At 37.9% G+C, this 22,864-nt stretch overlaps 2 protein-coding genes across 2 annotated transcripts; both read left to right on the forward strand.

Annotated features, from left to right (window-relative positions):
• Nucleotides 1–4,225: 4,225 nt before the first annotated feature.
• Nucleotides 4,226–11,107, forward strand: LOC148083927 (uncharacterized). Its single transcript, XM_087787172.1, has 5 exons — nt 4,226–4,267; nt 9,357–9,508; nt 9,576–9,671; nt 9,727–9,894; nt 10,732–11,107. The coding sequence occupies exons 1-5, from the start codon at nt 4,261–4,263 to the stop codon at nt 10,897–10,899; spliced, it is 591 nt and encodes a 196-aa protein (XP_087643298.1). The 5' UTR covers nt 4,226–4,260; the 3' UTR covers nt 10,900–11,107.
• Nucleotides 11,108–14,414: 3,307 nt separating this feature from the next.
• On the forward strand, nt 14,415–21,701 carry LOC148083928 (serine/threonine-protein kinase SBK1-like). Its single transcript, XM_087785841.1, has 5 exons — nt 14,415–14,462; nt 18,010–18,154; nt 18,221–18,423; nt 18,486–18,647; nt 19,874–21,701. Exons 1-5 carry the CDS (start codon nt 14,457–14,459, stop codon nt 20,453–20,455), a joined length of 1,098 nt encoding a protein of 365 aa, XP_087641967.1. The 5' UTR covers nt 14,415–14,456; the 3' UTR covers nt 20,456–21,701.
• The last annotated feature ends 1,163 nt before the right edge of the window (nt 21,702–22,864 follow it).

The following is a 22,864-nucleotide window of genomic DNA, read 5'->3' on the forward strand; positions in this document are numbered from 1 at the left end:
GGGTGAGTATCAGGGTTGATAGTTGGTGTAGTATTATTAGCTGAGAGGCTTGGTTGAAGAAACAATATGAGGGCAGATGTACTAGTATGTGTATTGAAAAATATTGCAGTACTACTTAAAGTAGCAGCTAGGAGTCAGAGTTGAACAGAGTAACAGCAGGTGTAGTGTTGTTGTTGTAATAGTAATGCTGATAAACGGAAACAAACATATTAAAAGTTATATGTTGTTGTAACAAAAGTCAGAACAGTAGAATTGGTAGTAGCAGTATTCTTGATGGGCCCCTCAAAAGAAAAAGAAGTTAAAATGATTAGTAATAAAACGTCTGTGGTAGTATTCATTAAAAGTAGTCAAAATGGTAATTAATTTAAGTGGTAGTGGCTTAATTCTTGTAGGAGAATAGTGTTGAAGAACTAGAAGAACTAGTGGCAGAAGGCCGGTCATAAAGAAACAAAAATGAAAATATGGTAGTAGCACAAAAATACTAAAAGAAATAGTATTTGGAAAGTCTTCAAGTACTACCGGAAATGACTTTAAAATATAGATAGTAAAAAAAAAACTAAACTAATTAGGTATTGAATCAGCAGGCGTACTGTACATATAAAAAGTAAATATGTAGTAATTGAATTAAAATTTAAAACCAAAACATCAAAAGAAAAAAATTAAGATTTAAGTTCAACGAATGTGATTTAAGTCTTAAATAGATGTTGGACTCTATTGTATCATCCGTATGTGTCTGTTTGTACAAAACTCACAAACGCCCATTGAAAACACTTACGGAAGCGGAAATCTTGTTTATCTTAACTCTGCTGTGATTGGTCAAGCGTAAAGGTTTGTCATCGCACATAATCAATCCTGGAAGTCTCCACCTCCATGGGACTCGTTGTATAAACAAAGTGGGGTGTGATCACAGCTGGCTGGAGGAGGAGTTATGCCATTAAAACTTCACAATGGACGCTCTTGTAACCTCTTGTTCGCTGAGATTTCAGACGGGGGAGAACTTTATAAAGAAATAAGTTCAAAACATTTTCATGATGAGGGTATTACTGCAGTAGTAGAAATATAATCAGTTTAGTTTGTAGTAAGTGAAAAGGAAACAGAAAAATGATAATGGTCTTCCTAGTAGACTTAGTAGTAGTAGTACCAGTTGTGGTCGTGAAAATAGTTCAAACTAAATCAAAGGCAATAGTAGTCTTAGTAAAAGCTCTGGTATTAGTATACTATATGAGGCCGTAGTAGTAGAAGGTGTAGTAGTAATCACTGTAGAAGTCATTGTACTAGTAGTAAAAGTAATTGGTAATTGAGGTAAAATTGTTTTTATGTAATTTAACGTGCAGTACTTAAAGAAATAGTACAGTTGTTATAGACATGTACAGCAACAGTAGTGGTTGTAGTAAGAGTAGTAAAGTTATATTCATAAATATGAAAATAAAAACTTTGTGAGAGCGGAAGTAATAGGGATTGTATTAATACAGTTTTCCATTTCATATTTCTTCTCTCATCTCTTCCAAGATGCCGACATGTCTCCCAACATTAGATCATGTGTTTCATCATGTTGGGAATATAACATTTTTCCAGACTCAAGTCTATTTTCAGCTCCAGCATGTGCGTGTCTGACCCGATAACTAACCAGAGCAGCATGTTGCTGTGAGATGAGGCTGAATGGAATCCGTGACGTCGCCACCAAACTCTGGTTGAGCATGAAAATAGAAGAATGTGTCCGGGGGTGTGGGTCTGGGGCCCCCCCGTCTGCATATTCCACTCCCACATTCCAGAGAGGATTCCGAAGGAAGCGGCTTTGTCCGGAGGCTGATACTTCTGAGCGGTGATTAAGCAGCTAGAACTGTAGACGTCTGCCTAGAACCTGTCCCGGGTCCTCCGGGGGTCTCTCCATGAGGGAGGCGACCCTTAGAGGGGCCCACACTGGCTTCTCCAGGCTCTACTTTATACTCTATATCATTTTTTGCGAGGGTTTTAGTGAAACAGTGTCATTGTAATAGTCGGAACATTTACTGCAGGATTTATTTTTATATAATTGAATATATAATTACAATATATTGTATTTTGATGATTATTGAGTATCAAATGCATTTATTTTCAATTATAATGATTTATTTTGTTTTAAAAGGTCGAAAAGAACACATTTAAAAAATATATGTTTTCTGATCATTCTATGAATTGTCCAACTTCTTTGTAAAAAAAAATAAAGTTGTATATTTTTATTAAGGGTGACAGTAAAACATTTTTGAAAATGGAGTTTCCCAAGAAAGAAAAGTTGATCTATTAATGTTGGTTCTTTCCCTCTTCTCTTGATTATTTATTGACAGTCCCTCCCCCGCACTTCTAAAGATTCCACACATTCCTAAAGACAGGAACGTTTGACCGTGGGTGGCTGTGAAAGTCGGATCTTGTGTCATTTTTTTTTTCACTTTAACTATTGTTTACAAAGGTTTATATAAATAAAATTATTATTATTATTATTATTATTATTATTATTATTATTATTATTATTATTATTATTATTATTATTATTATTATGATTATTATTATTATTATTATTATTATTATTAACTCCACACTCTCTTTCTCACACACACTGACAAACATGCAAAGACACTCACATACACACACAGACACACACACACAAACACAGACAAGCACACCGACATACACACAGACACAAATACACACAGACACAAATACACACAGACACACACAAACACATACACACAAATACATATACACACACGGACACATGCTCACAGGGACACACAAGTTTAAACACACTCAGACAAACACACACCTACACACCTACCAACAAACGCAAAAACACACACGCAAATACATATACAAACACAACAAACTCACATAGGCAACCACAGTCTTGTACACACAAATACATCTACACCCACAAACGCGAACACACACATATATACAAACACAAAAAACATCCATGCACAGACAAACACACACACCAGAAACACACACATGCACACACACACATATGTGCACAGGGACACACAAGTTTAAACAAACTCACACAATTACACTGTTACACACCTACCAACAAACGCAAAAACACACACACAAATACATATACAAACACAAAAAACTTACACAGGCAACCACACGCATGTACACACAAACACAAACATATACACACAAATACATATACACCCACAAACGCGAACACACACATATATACAACACAAAAAACACATGCACAGACAGACACACACACTAGAAACACGCGCACACACACACACATGCGCACAGGCACACACAAGTTTAAACACACACACACAATTACACACTGACCAACAAACGCAAAAAAAACAAGCGCACACACAAATACATATACAAACACAAAAAACACACACATGCACCCACACATACACACATAGAAAGACACATGCACACACACTTACACACACATACACAGACACGGACACCCCTACACACACACACGTATGCACAACCCCACACACACACGCACACCCACAGCACTATCTGGATTGGCAATAGGAGGCAGAATAACCGTTTTGAGGTTCAGCCAAAAAGACATGAATGAAAGTGTTTATTTCCTTGTTTCATCTGACCTACTATGAGAGTGTGTGTGTGTCTGCCAATGTGTGTGTGTGTCCTCACCCTCCAAGTGCGCTGAAAAGAGAACTCTGAAATTCGCAGGAAACATGTTGCTTCTAGGAAACTCTTCAACAACGTCCACAGATGTAATCTCTGTCACACACTTCCACCCAAACTCTGCAGTTTGTCAATTTCTCTTCCTCCTGATGCTGAGCGTTCACTGAGGAGTCTCCTCTTCAAACGTCTATTTGACTTCATATTGACATGTTGTTTTTAACTGGATTAAAAGTGAGAGCAACGGCATCGTGTGACAGTAAAACTTGATCCTCAGCAGGAAACTGATGATGAAATTGTGATCACAAGAAAGTTGTTGCTCAATGTTTTTTTTTCTCCCCCCTATTTGAATATCCATGATTCACTCTCCTTCCTCAGCAGAATACAGTTTGGATTTTGTTCAGAAGTTGTTGCAGATGAGGAGGTGTGTGTGTGTGGATGTGAGAGTGTGTTTGTGTGAGAGCAAATGTTTGAATGGGGACGACGGCTGATGACTCAGGTGATGTGTCATCCTCTGCACTATAAAGGGGAACTTTTACATTTGTCCAGAAACACACACACACACACTCTCACGCTCATGCTGGACCCTGGTGGAGGAGTTTTGTTTACTGAAGAATCCCAACGATGAAATGTAAGTTTGAAAACATTTTTCTTCTGTGAGTGTCTGTGAGCGGGGAAGAACGAGGGTGTGTGTGTGTGTGTGTGTGTGTGTGTGTGTGTGTGTGTGTGTGTGTGTGTGTGTGTGAGGGGGGTCTCTCTCCACGTGGTTGTCACTTTCTCAGCCACTTGTGGTCACTTAAACTGTGAGTAAGTGTGTGTTTTATTCACAATAAGCGTTGAATCAGGAGCATTAAGAATAACTGACCTCTGTTGTCCTGCACACAAGTCATCATCCGACAGTTATCCATCCAGTCCGGTCAAGAAAATAGTTTGTGTTTACGTCAGCGTTTCACTTTTGCATGAAAAGCTAAAACAAGAAGTTCAAAAACAGGGGGATTTTTGGTCCTTGAAATGGGATCTTATCATGTTGTTCTGGGTAAAAAAAAAACCTTGAGATGTTGTAGTCACATGCTGATGCAACGTTTTGTAAGTAGAAGTATAGTTGAATATATAGTGATTCTTAAGAAAATAAATGTGTATATTTGTGTTTATTTGGATACACGTGAGTGCTGGGCTGTTGTTTCTATCACTTACATCAGAAGCGGTCCTGGTAGTAATCCAGAAGAAAGTGCAACGATGTCATCATTTTCTACTGTAACTTAATCTGCACACTCACAGTCTAAGTGGTGACTCACCCTGGTGTCAAAAGTCCATTACAATTGAAAGAGGAACAAGTGCCTCCAATTAAAATACAAAACCTTTTTTTTTTTGTTCATTTTTAACCGCATAGTTTGAAAAAATGACACAACTTTTGAGCAGTTTCAGTTTTCAGGTTTATTCAAGTACTTAAAAAATGATGATGATGTGTGATTTCTAAAGACAAAAACGACTTAAAAAATGAATATAAGTCTGTGAAAATGTTGAGTTGACACTTATAAGAGAGGGTATCCTTTTTGGGTTGAGAGGGTGTTTTTTTGATTAAACTACTTTAGTTAATTGATGTTTTTTTTAATCATCAGAATCTTTTTCTTTTACTAGTGTTGTAAAAACAATACAGGAATTTGTGGTGGTGGCAGAATATATATAATAAACAATAATACAAATTAAATAAAAAGAGGTAAATTCAATTAAGTGATGACTAATTAAAAATATATATATATTAAATTTAGTTAAATTAAATTAAAACATGAAGTTAATCAATAGTGATGTAGAAAGAGTTCCTGCCCAAGGGAAGCAGCTGGAACAGGAAGATAAAAGATAAAATATATTATCAAAACTAATCTAGTTCATCCATTAAATAAGGCTTTAAATGTTTAAATACCGTTATACGTACACTTAGATTTATTAGAAGTATGTGCCACAAAAAAAAGAATCAATGTTTCAGTGAGTTCATCTGTGGAAACACGAGCGGTGGAATCTGTAAAAGAGATGCAAAGTTAAATAAAATAAACTAATAAATAAAGTATTCCACGGTTCCGATGGAGCTGGTCGGTGGAGGTTTGTCTTGTATTATTGATGCTGCTGCTCCAGCCGACACACCTCCAGACGGTGCTGACCTCAACCCTCCCTCTCAGGGTCGGGTGTCTGGCATGACATCATCGGGGAGAGGGAGAGAGAGAGAGAGAGAGAGAGAGAGAGAGAGAGAGAGAGAGAGAGAGAGAGAGAGAGCGAGAGCGAGAGAGAGAAAGAGAGAAACAAAAACAAGGCATGATCAATCCCAGCCGGATTCCCGTCACTGAAGCCTGAGCTTTCACTTCCTGCTGTGATGTCACAGCGTCCTCGTTCGACTGTGATGACGTCATGAGAGGGAAAAACACTCGATTTGATTGACACGTCAACATTCGTCGATGGGCAAGGCTGGACGTGTGCGGGGTTTGAACCCGCGACCTCCTGGTTATTATAAGGGATTGGACGTTGTTGAGTAGATAATGATCTTGTGGAGGTCTCGGTGGTACAAACGTCTCCATCTTGCTCATCTTGGTAACCGTTGGTCACCAGGAGCTGGACGGGCACAGATCCAGGACCTGTGTTAAAATAGTTAACACGGATTACTCAGGATAAGTCGGGGGAATTGGCACCAGAACCACAGACTCAGATCTTCAATTAGATGAAGCAGCTTCTGCTTGCACTTGAAAACCCAAACTTCCTGTCGTGTCAGCACTCGACTGACGGAAGCTGTGAGCAACAGAAGCGGGTCGACGGTGAGAGTCCTGGACCGCATCAAACAGCTTCCCGTCCCGGCAGCCGTCCAGAAAGTAGCTCAGCACCGCAGTCAGCACCGGAGCATGGAAGCGGGTCACGAGTGACTCAGTGTGAGAGTCTTCTGCTGAAACCATTAGCACTGCGTTTGCTGAGCTCGACTTCTGGTCATGAGTATTTGAGTCATTACACATCTGTAATATATTTACTACACATTTCTCCTTTGTTTACATCGAAGTAGCTTAGATTGTTGAGTAGTTTTATGTTTATTATCATTAGTATTTTACTCATTTCTCGTTACTTAATGTAGATTTTTCTAGTTTAATACTTTATGTAGAGTGTTTCTGTTTGAAAATGAGTATATATATATATATATATTGGTCAAGTTGAAATAATAAACCGGTAAACTAGAGAAAAAAGAGTGAAAAACAAACCCTGTGTGTGATCATCTTGTTGCAGGGAAAGCAGCCAAGTATCTGCTCAGTCAGCGTTAAGTAGAGATGCAACTTTTACTGGCATGACCGGCCGTTATGATGAAAGCGATGTTGACATCAAACTGGTCCGTGGTTCAAAACCTCATGATTGAAAATATAGTTTCAGTCCACAGAAAATATTTTTAAGGATCCCAACGTCATTCACAGGCATCATAGTCCCATTTCTGGTCATCACTGGTGGATCAGGACGTTTGAATCTCAGGACATATCTGAGTCACCTTCTTTGACAAGGTCTCTGTTATCTTTTAAATGTATTAAAAATAAAATAATAATTACATTATTTGTATATACATGTACATTTTCAAAATTTCTCAAAAAAATGTTGGTGGGTCTCTGGACTATCTTCTCAAAACGAGTTTCGAAAACGGTTCAACAACCTGATGTCGATTCTCTCAATGATGATTTCAAATGATAAAAAAGGCATCAAATTAAATTCTTACGTTCAGGTTCAAGTGAGCGAGACTTTCCTCCTTCAGCCCTTTTGGAAGAAGAGGTTCCAAGGTCAAGCAGAAGACTTAAAAAGTACCATGTCCTCCTGAACTGTGGAGAATCAGTGGTACTGCTTTGAGTCCCTCCCGAATGACGGAGCTCCTTATCTCCAAATAAATGTAGGGTCATGCTGCTGTAACAATGTAATGAGCTGCTTGGCAGAGGTCTGCGTAATACTCAATGTCTATTGAGATATTTCCGTTCGGTTCTTTTTTTTATTAGATTTACAGCATGAACATTTTTTCATTAGTAATAATGTCTTCATATTAGGACATGAAAACATTAAGGAGGTCCAGATCAGACGAGCCACAGAGACCATACTTAAAAACCATACTGGTCCAGGTAGAGTCGAACTGATGAGGGAACAGTTAAGTTCAATGAGACTGTGGCCCCCGATGCATCACCACGTACGGCTTCCCAAAAACCCCTTTGATGCTGATTTGAGGCGCGACCTTTGTCTGACCTGAATCACATCAGCCCGGGCCGCGGCGACGCACTTCTGAAGGCGTCCGGGGAGCTTTTGAGAAAGCGCCGGCGCCGGGTGTGGGCGTGATGACATCATGGCGTAGACGTTCCGGGGGAAACTGGCAGCATATTTGAAATTCCTGTGGCCTGACCTCACGGCAGCAGAGAGCTAAAGACACGACCGTAAGTGTTTCATGAGAAGGTACAGCCGGGGGCAGACGCAGCCTTGATGGTCTTCTATGAACGTTTCTGATGGTGAAGGATATTATTATTTATCTTATTCAAGTAATTCAAGATCTTTGTTTGAGTTTTTCTTCCATTATTTATATTTAATCTTTCCATTTCTGGGCAAATACTTTTAGAAATACAATGTTCTATATCATATTTCTGAATTAAATTTATTTTAAATAAATATTTTACCCTTGTGTTATCTCTGGGTCAAGGTGACCCTAAGCCTTGGAAACAAATGTGTTTCTGGTATCCCTTGTGTTATCTCTGGGTCAAGGTGACCCGAAGCCTTGAAAACAAATGTGTTTGTGGTATCCCTTGTGTTATCTCTGGGTCAAGCCTTGGAAACAAATGTGTTTGTAGTATCCCTTGAGTTAGCACTGTGTCAAGGTGACCCGAAGCTTTGAAACCAAATGTGTTTGTGGTATCCCTTGTGTTATCTCTGGGTCAAGGTGACCCTAAAGCTTGGAAACAAATGTATTTGTGGTATCGCTTGTGTTATCTCTGGTTCAAGGTGACCCTAAAGCTTGGAAACAAATGTGTTTTTGGTATCCCTTGTGTTGTCTCTGCTTCAAAGTGATCCTAAGCCTTGGAAACAAATGTGTTTCTGGTATCCCTTGTGTTATCTCTGGGTCAAGGTGACCCTAAGCCTTGGAAACAAATGTGTTTGTGGTATCCCTTGTGTTATCTCTGGGTCAAGGTGACCCTAAGCCTTGGAAACAAATGTGTTTCTGGTATCCCTTGTGTTATCGCTGCTTCAAGGTGACCCGAAGCCTTGGAAACAATTGTGTTTGTGGTATCCCTTGTGTTATCTCTGGGTCAAGGTGACCCTAAACCTTGGAAACAAATGTGTTTCTGGTATCCCTTGTCTTATCTCTGGGTCAAGGTGACCCTAAGCCTTGGAAACAAATGTGTTTCTGGTATCCCTTGTGTTATCTCTGGGTCAAGGTGACCCTAAGCCTTGGAAACAAATGTTTTTTTGGTATCCCTTACATTATCTCTGGGTCAAGGTGACCCAAAGCCTTGGAAACTAATGTGTTTGTAGTATCCCTTGCGTTATCTCTGGGTCAAGGTGACCCGAAGCCTTGGAAACAAATATGTTTGTGGTATCCCTTGGATATTTCTTGAAAATGATATCATAAGCAATCAAATACCAGCTTCATTGTATTTTGTGGCTCATAGGGGAGTCTAACTGTTTTGGTCTGAATGTTTTTGTGAGTGAAGGTTCTTCTCTTCTCTCCTCAGTTGACCTTGACTCCACCTTGTTTCTTCTGCTGCTTCTGGCTGAGCTGCTGGACCGCACCTGTTCCCGTCCCGTCTTGCTCTGTGCCGTCTTCCGGCCGGCCGTCCACCAGTTGGACACCCTGGTCAACATGTCCGAGCAGCTGCACGGCCTGGTGAGAGATCCATCTGGACCACAGTCTCTGAGACGAGGACGTGCAATAATCCTGAACTTTGTTGCAGTCGGACGAGGAACTGCGTCATTTGACCTCAGAGGAGAATCATCTGGAGTCTCTTCCTCACATGCAATACGACGCGGGTCACTTCAGAACCATCAAGGTAAAGTTTTGACTCACACGGTTCTTGCTCAAACTAACTTCTTCACCCTCCACAGATGAACGAGTCTCTGTCTCGGATGTTTGTCGACGCTCACAGTTTTAAGTTGCATGTTGATTGGCTGACGACCGCCAAGGAAAACAACAGTTTGCCAGCAGGGGCAGCAGAGGACGCCAGTGGTCACTTGCACAGACTCTCTGGCCTCTTGACCTCTGCGTTACAGCCGGTGAGCTCATGAGCTCCTCCTTCTCTCCACTACATTCAATAATCATTAGTAACCATGCAGACTCGCAGATGATTGAATTAGAATGGCTGAGAATTTTTTAAAAAAACACACTTTAAATCTCTGAAACAAATGTACTAGCTTGTAAAATAGTTTTTATTGTCTTCAAGAGATTTTAAATGTCTTCTGGACTTCATTACACCTGATTAAATAAATTATTATTTAAATTATTATTCGTGTTGTTAAGTATTATAGTATAATCGCATTTTTAAAATAAACATATTTTTACTTACTATAATTTGATTTGCAGTTTTTTCCTTTCATCAAATTTGTTTTATTATTTTATTTCATTATTATTTTAGAATATTTATAGCATTTAAATGTTAAAGCAAGGATCAATGAATCAATGCATATATAATTGATTTTTTTTTTTTTTACAAATAAAATGTTTTATTATCATTTATTATTATATAATAATAATAATAATTACGTTTTTGATGAAAGAAAAAGGAATCAGATGCAAAAATTGATCTAATATAATATTCTAATTTATTGCAACAACAGGCAGAATAAATAAAGGAAAATATGCAATAAAAATATATTTTATTGAGTTTGATATCAAAGTGAATAAACTGCAAATTCTACGTAGATTTTTTTCATCACAACAACATTTCTAATGTTATATCATTGGTGTTTTTAGAAAACAAATATAGATACATGCATGATTCACACATGCACACACACAAAGACCCACACATGTGTAATATTAGCATCATAAGGACTGTGTGTTTGTAAAAGTGAATCTTACGTGTGAGTAAATATTAACTTCTCCATCCACAGCTGAACGTTAACCTCCCTGTGACTTCATACCCATCCTTACCGGTGGTCTCCACAGCCTTCGACGTTCTCAAGTTCTCCATCGAGATCTCCGAGCGGCTGAAGATTTTCTGTCGATACTCCAAACGAGTGTTCAGAGTCTTGCAGAAATCGTCTCGCTGCCCCAGATGAGAACCGAGTCCACCTGAACATCCACTGAGACCAGAGAAGAACCTCACACATAGGTCATTTTGTTTACTTTCACCGAGGCTTAGACATGTTTTTGTTGACGTTTACATCCACTGTGCCTCGAGAGTTACAACAAGAAGTATTTTTGTATACATCTGTTTTTTTTAATATTCACGTAGACGTTTATTTATTTTGTTTTTACAACAGTGTTATTAAGAGATGCAGGCATCTCACCGTATTTTCTATTTAGATATTTATATAATAATGTATGAGTTTTAAGGTCAGTCGCTAAAATGTTTAAACTTTTGCTATTTATGGTACGAGAGAGTTTTGGTTCTGTACAACCTGAATAAAAGAGATTTCATCTTAAACTGTTGATCCAGTGTGTGTTTGTCAAGGAAACAATGTGTGCCACTTATTTGTAGATTAAAGCTAGTGAGAAAGACTAATAAGTAAGACTCATTTCACTGGTTTAAATAGTTCAATTTAAGAGTTAAATGAAAAACATTTTTGGGGGTAATGCACACATTACAGGTCAAATATATTTAGCTGAGAAATCACAAGTATATAACATACGTTTTTGAGCATTAGTGTAGCAAGTCGGTTTCCTCAGGATGGTTGAATATTTTCCTTTCTTCTTCTCCTCTCCATCACTTCCTCTTGTCTCTTTTCAAGAACCTACACCATCCTTCACCTCTGAAGTCAGAGGTCAAGACAAGTGGAGCGTGTCATTGTGACATAGCATGACTCTAGTCAATTAAAATACACTTACTGTTCATGTTTTTGGGGGGTTTTTTACACATTTTTATAATAGTTGTTGTTTGTACGTATTTGTTTAAATGGAAATGTTAAAAAAAAAAGTTAAATACTCTCAAATTTGTGTGATGCAATAAAACTCTCTCATAATTTAAAAAAAAATCACTCTAAACAGCACAGAACCTCCGTTTAAAAAAAATATACAGTATATAATTACATTTCTATGTATAAGACACTTTACAAATAACTATTACTGGTGTTATCTTGACCTTTTAAGTATATATTTATTGCGTATTCTTTTGATTGTTTAAGCGCTTTGTGACCCTGGTCTGGAGAAGCGCTCTATAAATGTAAATGACTTACTTACTTATTTATTAAACATCAAATAATAGCAATGCGCTCAGTTGAACGATAGGTGGCAGTATTGTTACAGAACCTGCCTGTTTATTCCAATAGATTGAATGACACAGATTGGCAGGAGATTATTGTGATGTTATTCAAGTCAATTCATGGGGTTGGCCATGTTGATTTTTAGCCAGACATTGGTCAAGATTATAGATCATATAAAGGTCAAAAGGGGCGGGGTTTGGGTCGGGATGACCTATGATAGGGTGATGAAACCAAAGCCCTTAGTCGAGGCCATGATGATTGATACTCACTTGTTGATCAAGTCAGTCACACACCTTATAAGGTCATTTTAGGGAAACTCATTAATAGGATCAATATGGTAATGTTTACATACAAATCAAGGCCATGCAGTGTTTGTTGATGTTAAAAAAGAGTGTTTAAGATTAAAAATATTTTAAAAATGTATTGTGTCAGAGTCTGTGTTTTGGCTTCATGTAAGTGTGAATACCGTTCATTTTGTGGCCCGCCTCAAGTGGACACTCGCTGAACTGCAGCTTTTTGCTAAAACAAGAAGAGAAGTTCAACAGATCCAACCTACCATAACTTGAACTTTTTTTTTAGGTAGAAATATATCAACAACTATCAGTCGTGCAGTTTAATTCCATTATTTATAGCAGATATTTTTATGTGATGAATTTTAAAGTGGAAGTTGAGATCTAATATTGCGTGAAGTCTTTCATCTTACGATGATTTTGGGAGGAAACCGGAGCACCCTGAGGAAACCCCACTCTAGTCATGAAAGAAGCTGCAAACCTTGCTGTGAAGCATGTGATCATGAGGAGCAACTGTCCATGCCGACGACCCCAGATCCCGTGAAGACCTTCACTCTGCCTCCAGGACCTTAATTGAATATGTTCCAGGACCATCAGGACTCCGGCAGCTCACATGCTGCTCATGTTTATAACATGTCACCGTGTTATAAAAGCAGGACAGAAATGCAAACAGCAGTATACGCAGGAGAACCTGAGCTACAGACATGATACAGTTACACACACTAAAGGTCTTACGTAATATCTGTGTTGACATGTGAGGACAGACAGATGATCTCACATGGTCCAACATTCTTCAGACTTCAGACTCATCCGTCTCTGGCAGCAGCTGAGACTGTGACCCCAAAACAGCTCCTGTGAGTGACAGGTGAAAACGACCGCTGGCCGTGTTTTTCTAGTGCGGACGACTCAATATTGTTTGAGTCAAAACCTGCAGGTTGATGTAAGTCGACCGTCCTCTGTTATTCCTCTTTAACCTGAAGTCACTTTTCAAACCTCAAAAGTTTTCTGTCTCATTATATCTATTTATTTCGTATTCGTCACATCCTTCAAGTCTACAAAAGCCATTGAAGCTCAAATAAAAGGAGGACGATCACAGAACTACAGTACCTACGTTCATAAGTTCAAAAGTAATACTTCTAACATGAACATTTTTTGTAATTTCATTAGTATTATTCATTAGTATTTCAATTCGAAAAATAAATAGTTTCATTTATCTATTTATTTTTGCTTTTGCCAAAGATTCCAGTGATCTATAGTGATTTACATTTTTTATTTTTTTATTCTTCTTTGTGGCTCAGTATTGTATGTTTATGGTTAATGTAAAGATCAAAAGTAAACAAATTCATGCCAAACTGAACTTTCTGATTCTACATTGCAATGACCATAATAATGGTTTGTTTACTCTAGATATGAGGTATACAGTTTACATGTAACAAGAAATGAATTCTTACTGAGAAAATATCACCTGGAAGTTTCTGCTTTTGTTGAAAATATTTCACGTTTCTTTTTATTTAGTCAAGTTTGACATAATGTGTGTTTTTAACATAGCAAAGAATGTGAGCAGCAGCGGTGAGAAGCCATACAGGTAAATTCCCCTTTAATAAGCTTTCTAAAGATGGACCACCGACAGTATGTTTTATCTTGATCTTTAAAGTATATACTTTATTGAATATTGTTTTGATTGTTTAAGCGCTTTGTGACCCTGGTCTGGAAAAGCGCTATACAAATAAAAATTACTTACTTACTTACTATTACTTCTGAAAATGTCCATGTAATGAAAAAAAAGATGATATTTAACTTTTTTTTTTAAACAATTATCAGGCTCTGCCATAGCATTTATATCATTTATTTAAAAAAAAGTTATTTAAAAGCTTCATATAAATGGCATCATGACGCTAATGAACCCTGACGTCTTTCCTTACAAGTCATTGGGGCTCACACACAGAGCTGGGGGTCCCACAAACGGGGAGGGACAGAGAGAGGAGCGAGTCTGACGACTGATCCCTGTGAGACTCGAGCGTGATCTTCTGCTGCAGCCAACAGATGCAGGCGATTTCTGAATCATTGTACGTGAAGCAGACGAGAATCTTTGACCGCTGAGGCTCAGTGAGAAGCTCTGCAAAAATGACGGTGAGTCCCTGCAAGGACCAGAAACATCCTGTTGATTCTTAAAAGTAGAGTATGTTGTTATTTGTACTTCTTCCATGCACTTAGTTCAGCTAGATTATGGTAAAAACTTCTATTTATTTGTAAAAATAAAATGATTCATAGATGTGTTATGTTTGTTTTTATGTTTCTTGAAAATAATTTTTTATAGAGGGGATTTCGAGGGATCCCACACAAAAAAGCTCACACATCTTGACTATTGCATAATGTTGAATGTGTTGGTGTTAAATGGTCGTCGCCTTCAGTTCACGCTCGAGTCTGATATCATGATAAAACATTCAAAATAGATTCTATGGGAGTCTTCGGAAGGTTCACGTTTTATTATCTGACAACATTCTCCCATCTCTCATGACACGTTTATAGATAGTTTAATCCAGGCGGGCTGCAGTTGAGAAGGTAAACTTAGTTTCACACTCGGCGTCATTAAAATAGTTTGGGTTTTTTATAACAGTATTTATGTTTGTTTGCTTTGGTTGCAACAGCCATTAATAATGACACACATATTCTTTATAGTTTTCTTTGTTTTCTTTGGAACTTTTACTCCGTTCTCTCTTGTTTTTAACTCCATCCTCATCATCTCACTCCATTGTTGGCTCACAATGTTATTGAACTTTGGTTCAAACGTTAGACACTTGTCTGTAGCGCCACCAACTGTCCATGACTTACTTAAATAGTGACATTAACAATCAGTAAAGGTGGAGAAGAAAGTTGACTCTATACTGTGCTGACTCTCTGACACAAGACTTGGAGGTTCTCATGACAAACTTTTGAAACTAAAAGGCGGAGATTTCTTAACCAACGTCATGTTGACACGCATGGAAACCAGATCTTTAATTCTATAACAAAAATGTTTTTTAAATAGCTTGAGTTGACTTTCTACCAACTCTATAAATACGCTCAAGTGTAGTTTTACAGCCAAAAGCCCTAATAATTCAAATCGATGGCTCAATTTCAGAAGCACTAGTTTCCTGGAAGACGCTCTTCTGATTTGAATCTCAGCGTGAAGTTTCTCAGAGGTCTTCTGTTTTTAGAGCACTCACTAATCTTCCAAGTGATTTGTGTAAAAAAGATTAAAAAAAAGGTATTGTGACAAAAGTTTATTTAAAAAATTGGTAAAAAAAAAAAGATTCAGATAAAAGTAAAAACAGGAGTCATAAGACCATAACATTTCAAGGTTATTTAATTATATGCTTTTTATGATGTTATAAACAATTTGTTTCATGGTTCTCATTCTAAAGCAACCAGTTTGAAAATATTTGAAAATTAAACTAAATTATGTGAGGAACAATAAAAAAATAAAGATGGGAAGTTAATAACATTGATATTTCTTTCTATTTTCTCTCTAAAAAAAAAGAAGGAGATGTCTATTGACTACTCATATAAGTGTCAATGATTTAATAAAATATGAGAGAAAATAAGAAAATGTTTTTGTACAAAAAATTCAAAAAGTTATATTTATTAACTTAAATTAATTGATACCAAACAATTCTAAATAACTATACATTTTAATAACTTTATTTTCACTTTTAATACAGGTAATCTGGTTGCTGCTGAGACTATCTGAGATTAAATAGATATATCTTGTCACTCGTGGAGATAAAAACACGAATGGCACAAATTGTAGGTTTTGTACATTTTTTTATATTTGACTTTTTACTGCTTCCTTTAACTTACGATTATGTAACTGATGATTATGATCACACATGTCATCATATGTGAATGTACATGAATTTATATTTATTTTTAAGATGTTTTTTTCACAATGATCAAATATTTATTTATTTTTAAATATTTTTAGTAATCATTTTTCACCTCCTGAATGGGCCATGCTTTTATGTAGCTTATTGTATTAATCAATAAACATATTGATAAATATTGTTGCCCTTTTATGTTAACATAAATATACGTTCCCTCATAAAACTCTATTAAACCCTCCTGAAGACCTTGCGTCTTCCATGGATCGCTGGAACGTTCCTGCCTGAGTTGGAATGATTTAAAGAACATTTCTTCACACGTTCATCTCGGTCCAGGATTCGTGGCATGTGTGTACTTTACGTTCGCGGCTTTAGTTTCCCTCTAATGAGCCGTAACGACCATCAGACGCTCGGATTGTGTCCTCGCCAAAGTACCAGCTGTTCTGGAAACACCAGCATGCCTTCAGCCCAAACAGAGATTTATCAGAGTCTCGTAGGATTTGGAGAGACTATTAACAGACCTGTTTATCTTCGTGGATCAGTTGGTCCAGCATCGCTATGGTAGCAGTCAACACCTCCGCGTCCCAGCTGCCCCTCTGATTGTTTTTCTTCTTACTCCATCTCGCTCTTGAACGCCACTAATGCTCGAGGATTCAAAGACGTCAGAATGGCAACTGTTGCATTTCCACTTGGGTCCCGAGAAACCTTTGTAAATGGAGACGTCGAGTACAGAATGGATGCTTGACTGGATGTTGGAGATGAAATGTTTTTTTCTGAATATTTAACTCTAAAAATGTAGTGCTTGTTTTTTCACACTTTCTCATGAATAGGTCATAAATCGATCTGATGTATGCTAAAGAGTTGAGCAAAGATATTTGATGAGGATGCCCTGAATGTACCGAGGATCACACCGATGTACAATGAAGAGTCATCTAATTGAGTGATGTCGTTGGGCTGAGGGAGGAAACTGGAGATCCCCAAGAGAAAACCATTTAGCACAGTACACAGGGAACATTAAAACCCTACATTGAAAGGACACCCCGGATTCATTCCAAGGGTTGCTTCAAGCTAGAATGAGGCTTCGGTAAAAATCGGTCAAACAAAAAAATTTTTCAGTAAAAGGTCAAACACTAATGAAAACTAAATTTGATCTGTTTCCCTTTCAATTCTTGAACACTGTAGCATACATCATATCTCCGTAGTTGGTATCACGATGAATACAGTACAGGCCAAAAGTTTGGGCGAACCTTCTTAGACTGACTTATGTTAAAATTAATGATGGCCACTCGTTTCTCTTTCCTTATCTGATCGGTTCTTTCCATGAAATGACATATAAGGTTGTATCTACTTGACTTCCACACAACGCAGCTAATAGTCTCAACCCTATCGATAGGCAAACAAGTCCAGTGAATTACTCTGTTAAGGCACACCAGAAGTGAAGTAAAAAACATTTCAGGTCATCAAAAGAAAGCCGAAAGCCATCAGAAAAAAAGGGGGTTACATTGAAGGAACGTTTTCAGTTATTTCACCCTTTTTTTTTGTTAAGTACATAATTCTGCATGTGTTCTTTCATAGTTTTGATGCATTCAGTGAGAATCTATTACGTAAATAAAACATAAAACAAGTTTTGTATAAGAATGTGTGTCAAAACATTTGGTGTGTACTGTACATTATTAGATGTAGTTTTGATGAACTTACTAAGTAGTAGTACTTTTTTTGTCCACTAGAAATATTTAAAATGGGTCCATTTGTCCCACAGGCCTTGGGGTTTGTCACATAGTTTTCACTAACTCACTCTTGTCCGTGTGGAAGTCCAGGCTTCCACGAAGCTTCTGGACGAGATGTGCCACCTGACCATCCAGTCTTTGACCTCGATGGACACGTCAGAACACTTCCAGGTGCTGAAGCTGCTCGGCGAGGGCTCGTACGGGAAGGTGATGCTGGCGGTTCATCGGAAGAGAGGTGATGGATTTGAAACCCAGGCTTTTATATGTTCTTAACTAAAAGCTCGCCATGTTCTTCCTCCAGGTACTCCGATGGCTCTGAAGTTCTTCCCTCGAGAGTCCACCCCCATCTTCTCCTTCCTGAGAGAGTACAACCTCTCGCTGACTTTCTGCACTCATCCCTCCCTCACCAGAGCTCTGGGCATCGCCTACTCCACGCCGTCACACTACGTTTTCGCTCAACAGGCCAGCCTCTTTGGTGACCTCTATGATGTCATTGTCCCTGAGGTAAGCACGGTGTGATGCTGAAGTATTCCCCGAGTGTCTCCTCACTCAGCGTCTCCCCTCAGGTCGGCGTCGAAGAGGAAGTGTGTCACGGGGTCGTGTCGCAGCTGTGCGGCGCCCTGACCCACCTGCACTCCTTAGGCTTCGTCCACAGGGATCTCAAGCCAGAGAACGTCTTCCTGTGCGACTCGGCGTGTCGATGGGTCAAACTGGGAGACTTCGGCATGGTCAGTGTACTATTAGCGTGACGTAAGACCAAAATGTATTCTTTGTTACCGGTTGTTATCGGCGAGAAACTTTCTTCCTGAATATTTTGCTCGAGATGACTCTATAAAAGCCGTGAAAACTAGTGAAGTTGCTCTGGATGATCCACTGTCTCATCCCAGATGGATAACAAATACAATATGACTTCATCACAGCAGGAACTACCTACCAAATGAGTTGACTTGACTAGAAAATCGTGAGGAAACCGCTTTAACTGTTACATTTTTACAAAAAGAGGAAACTAAACAGTTTATTATCAAACTTACAACTTCACAAATTTAAAAAAAGTTATTTAAAAGTAGCTATTGGAAAACAAGTCATTCAAAACAAATCGTCGACCTGTGGACGGCGAAAAACGTGGGAAAACATCCTCAACAGGATGCCAGGCTGTCCCAGGGCACACAAAGACAAACAACTATTCACACACACACTCATACAAAGTTCCCAATCAACCTATGTATGTTTTTGGACAGTGAGAGGAAACCGGAGGGACCAGGGTAAACCCACGCAACACAGGGAGAACATACTAAAATACATACAGTGCATCCACCCTAAAAGTTCACTACTTAACTCGCCCCACAACCTGGAAGCGAACCTGCAACTTTCTTTCTGCGCGCCTCAATAACTGTTGTATGGCATGAGAGATGAAGGAAAATACAATATATTGAAATACTACGCTAACAAACAAGATTGTTCATTTTGTAACGTTACCACATGCAGATGCTGTTGAAAGCTGTGATCGGTTAACAAATCACCAACACTAAGCGATTGATAGCATTTAGGTAACTTGATAGTACTGAAGTTGCTTTTTAGAAAAAAGGAACTTTCCCCTCACTAACAGAACACGTATTTGCATCAAATTTGCTTTCAATAACCTGCATCTCTTCCAAAATAACTGAGAAATCTCAGGACGCTAACACTAAGCTAACGTTAGCATTAAGCCGTTATCTATATGATCGTATAATATTTTAGCAGAATGGTAAAGTCAACTTATTTGACTTGGTGATTTGACACTTTTTTTTTACCAAATATGAATGTATGATTGATGATTACTAAAAAGTTAAATAACAAATAATAAGAGTGTATGATGATGAAATGTCTTTTAAAAACCAAGTATTCAGTAATTGGTTTTCTTGTTCAAACCCTGAATTTTATATGGAATACTAACTTAGTTTCTGTGTCTTTCCAGGTCAAGTCTCAAGGCTCAAAGGTCCCAGAGGTCTGGTACAGCTCGCCCTACTGCACCCCAGAAGCAGAGGTTGCCAGAGGGAATGGGGACAGCTCTGCGAGCATAAATGATGGTGACATGAAAGACGGTTCCAAGAAAAGGATCTGGGCCTCAGTGGAACCAAGCACAGACAGCTGGGCTCTGGGAATCTTGACCTATGCCATGCTGACCGGCACCCATCCGTGGGCAGAGACCACCCGTGACTGCTTCTCTTATCTGAAATACCTGGAATGGTTCGACAGAGTTGAAAGGCCCGGCGACGACTTGGACGTGTGGGCGGAGCCTCAACAGTCCAGTCTGAACCCTCAGTTGCCGAAAGCACCTCAGTTCGCATGTTTCACTTCGCTGGCCTGTTCCTTCTTCCAGTCACTTCTTGACCCGAGGCCCAGATTACGAGGGCAGCCAGAGCATGTGCTCAGGTTCCTCGGAGGGAACTGGATGTTGGAGCCCGAGAAGACACAACTGCAGAAAGAGAGAGAGAAGAAAACAAGCAAAGGATCGTTAAAGAATATGAAGGAGATGGAGGGAAGAGGAGAGCGATAGTAATACACTAACGCCTGTAAAGACACTTCAATGACAATCCTGAGATATACATTAAGTGGCGACTAAATGGTCAAAGCTATGAACCTTCTGTCATCTCAGTTTTTCTGTACAATAGATGCTTTCTTTCAGGCCACATCTTTTGGGAAAAGGTAAACAAGAATTTTAAATTCTACAAACTAGGCTTGATACCACCTTTTTATGTCTGACACCATGTCCCATCCTCCAGTATCAGTCGATACCGATCCAACACCAATGCAAATCTGAAAGTCTTTACAACGGTGTTTCGACATATTTTTTTACAACTTTTTTAGTCACTCTGTTTCACTAATTTTTATTTTTGTGTGCAAAAGTAAGTAACAAGTAAGTAAGATAATGGATTATTTTCAAACTGTTTCAAACAGGCTTTTAATTTGAACAGTAGATCATCTTCAGCACAACCACAGAACTTTGCCAACTAAACAGTGAACTCCCATGATGCCTTTCTACTTTTTGCTCTATTTAGTGACAGCTGATTGGTCACTACAATGATTTAATATTTGAATTCTATGTTGCTGTCAAAAATAATCAATCAGTTAATAAAAGGTAGGTTTTTGAGAGAGTATTATCGGTGTGAGATGTTCGAAGGTTACTAAAAGTTTGGAAAAAGTTTATAAATAGTTCAACGTTGGATTTGGATGTTGAAAAATTACATGGCCACAGGTTTCGGAACATAACCCCCACAAAATACGAGGGACAGAATTTTGAGTGAAGAAAATGAAAAGTGCAATCAGCAATGTACATTTTCACAAGATTATTCCAACAGTTTCATCCTCTTAAAACCCAGGTGGTGCTGAGATTCTTGTTGTCATAGTTTAAATTGAAACTGTATCTGCACGATCAAGGAAGATCCACGATCAAACAGTAAAGATCTGTTTTAAAAATAAAACCTATAAAAGGTGACGTACACACGCGGCACTCGTCTTTCAGCTGAGTTCAGAGCTGCAGAATATTTATGGCCACAGATGATGTAATGTAATCATCTCCTTGTAAATGAAACGCATCTCCTGCTGAGTCTTATAGAGTGTCGCCATAACCTGTACAAACAACGTTTGACGTGTCTGCTGAGTGGCCTCAAATATAAATCAACATTTTGCATCACATAGTTTCATTCAAGCACCTGTTTACTTTGTGTTGTTGATTTTGTCAGTCCATTCATTTATTTTGACAAGTTTAATAACATTTTTAAAAGTAACAAAAAGACCAAAGTTGCCTGTTCATTTTCAATTTGAAGGATTTGTAAATACAAAATGTTGTGGGTTTTAATCAATATATTTAATGTAGAATCATATATATATTTGTATTTGCTTAATCTAGGATATGCTTGTATGTCATAAATGCTGATATAACACATGTCTGGTTCTTTGAAACTACACACCAGTGCTGATAATTTATGGTCTTTATCTCTCATGCAAGAGAGATCGTCATGTTCACACACTGACTGGCTGACTTTCAGCTGCACAGCTTCTCCAGATGTTTTCAAAAATAGCCGACCGCCGTAATTGAACCTGATACACTGCGACTGCCTACTCTGATCCTTCCACCTCGGAACAGCCAAGACACACAACACACTATTGCAGTTAATTTTTCCAAATGTTTTTTTTTATTATTATTAATAGGTATTTATTCCTTTTTAAATCCTATGTATTCTCAATATTTAAACGTTAAAATCATGAAGAAGAGAAACTTCTAGATAGCTGAATATAAATCTAAGGATTCATTTAAGCTCAAAACATATGGTGATATACAGTATGTCATCTTTCGGTTTGAAACACATTTTAACAAGTTAAAGTATCAACAGTTTTCTCTACTCAGAAGTCCAAAAAATAAAGTTAACTATAGTTTAAATCAAACCGAACACAAAACTGAAAGATTATTTCCTGTTTGCGTGCTATTAGTATGTTTCAAATAATTGTCTTCGGCCCTTAACACACCCTTATCATCATCCACAGGTTATAAGTTACATTAAGCAGATATGTTTAAGTTTATATTCAAAAGATGTTAGTAGCTGCATTTTGAAATTGCATTTAAAAACTTTTATTTTTCCTTTTTTCCAATAACTTGCAAATCAACAACAAAAACATGATCCAATGAATGTAATACATTAATAATATGGGTGAAGAAACTGGTGATGTTCTAGTAATTTCTCTTGTGTCACAAAAATCAATTTTATTCACTCTCATAAAAATTCCATTTTAAAAAGATCACTAGATTTAACATTACATTATTTGATCAATTTTGTGAAAATTAATTTGGTTTAATTTGAATTATTATTTTATTAAATAACAAATTTGTTTACATGATGAGTTTAAAAAAACCTTTAAAACAAGTAGATTGATGTTTTTCAGTTTTAACACATTGACCTTTCACCCT

The sequence above is a fragment of the Callionymus lyra genome, chromosome 3 (genome assembly GCF_982586985.1).
Source record: "Callionymus lyra chromosome 3, fCalLyr1.hap1.1, whole genome shotgun sequence".
Taxonomy (NCBI): domain Eukaryota; kingdom Metazoa; phylum Chordata; class Actinopteri; order Syngnathiformes; family Callionymidae; genus Callionymus; species Callionymus lyra.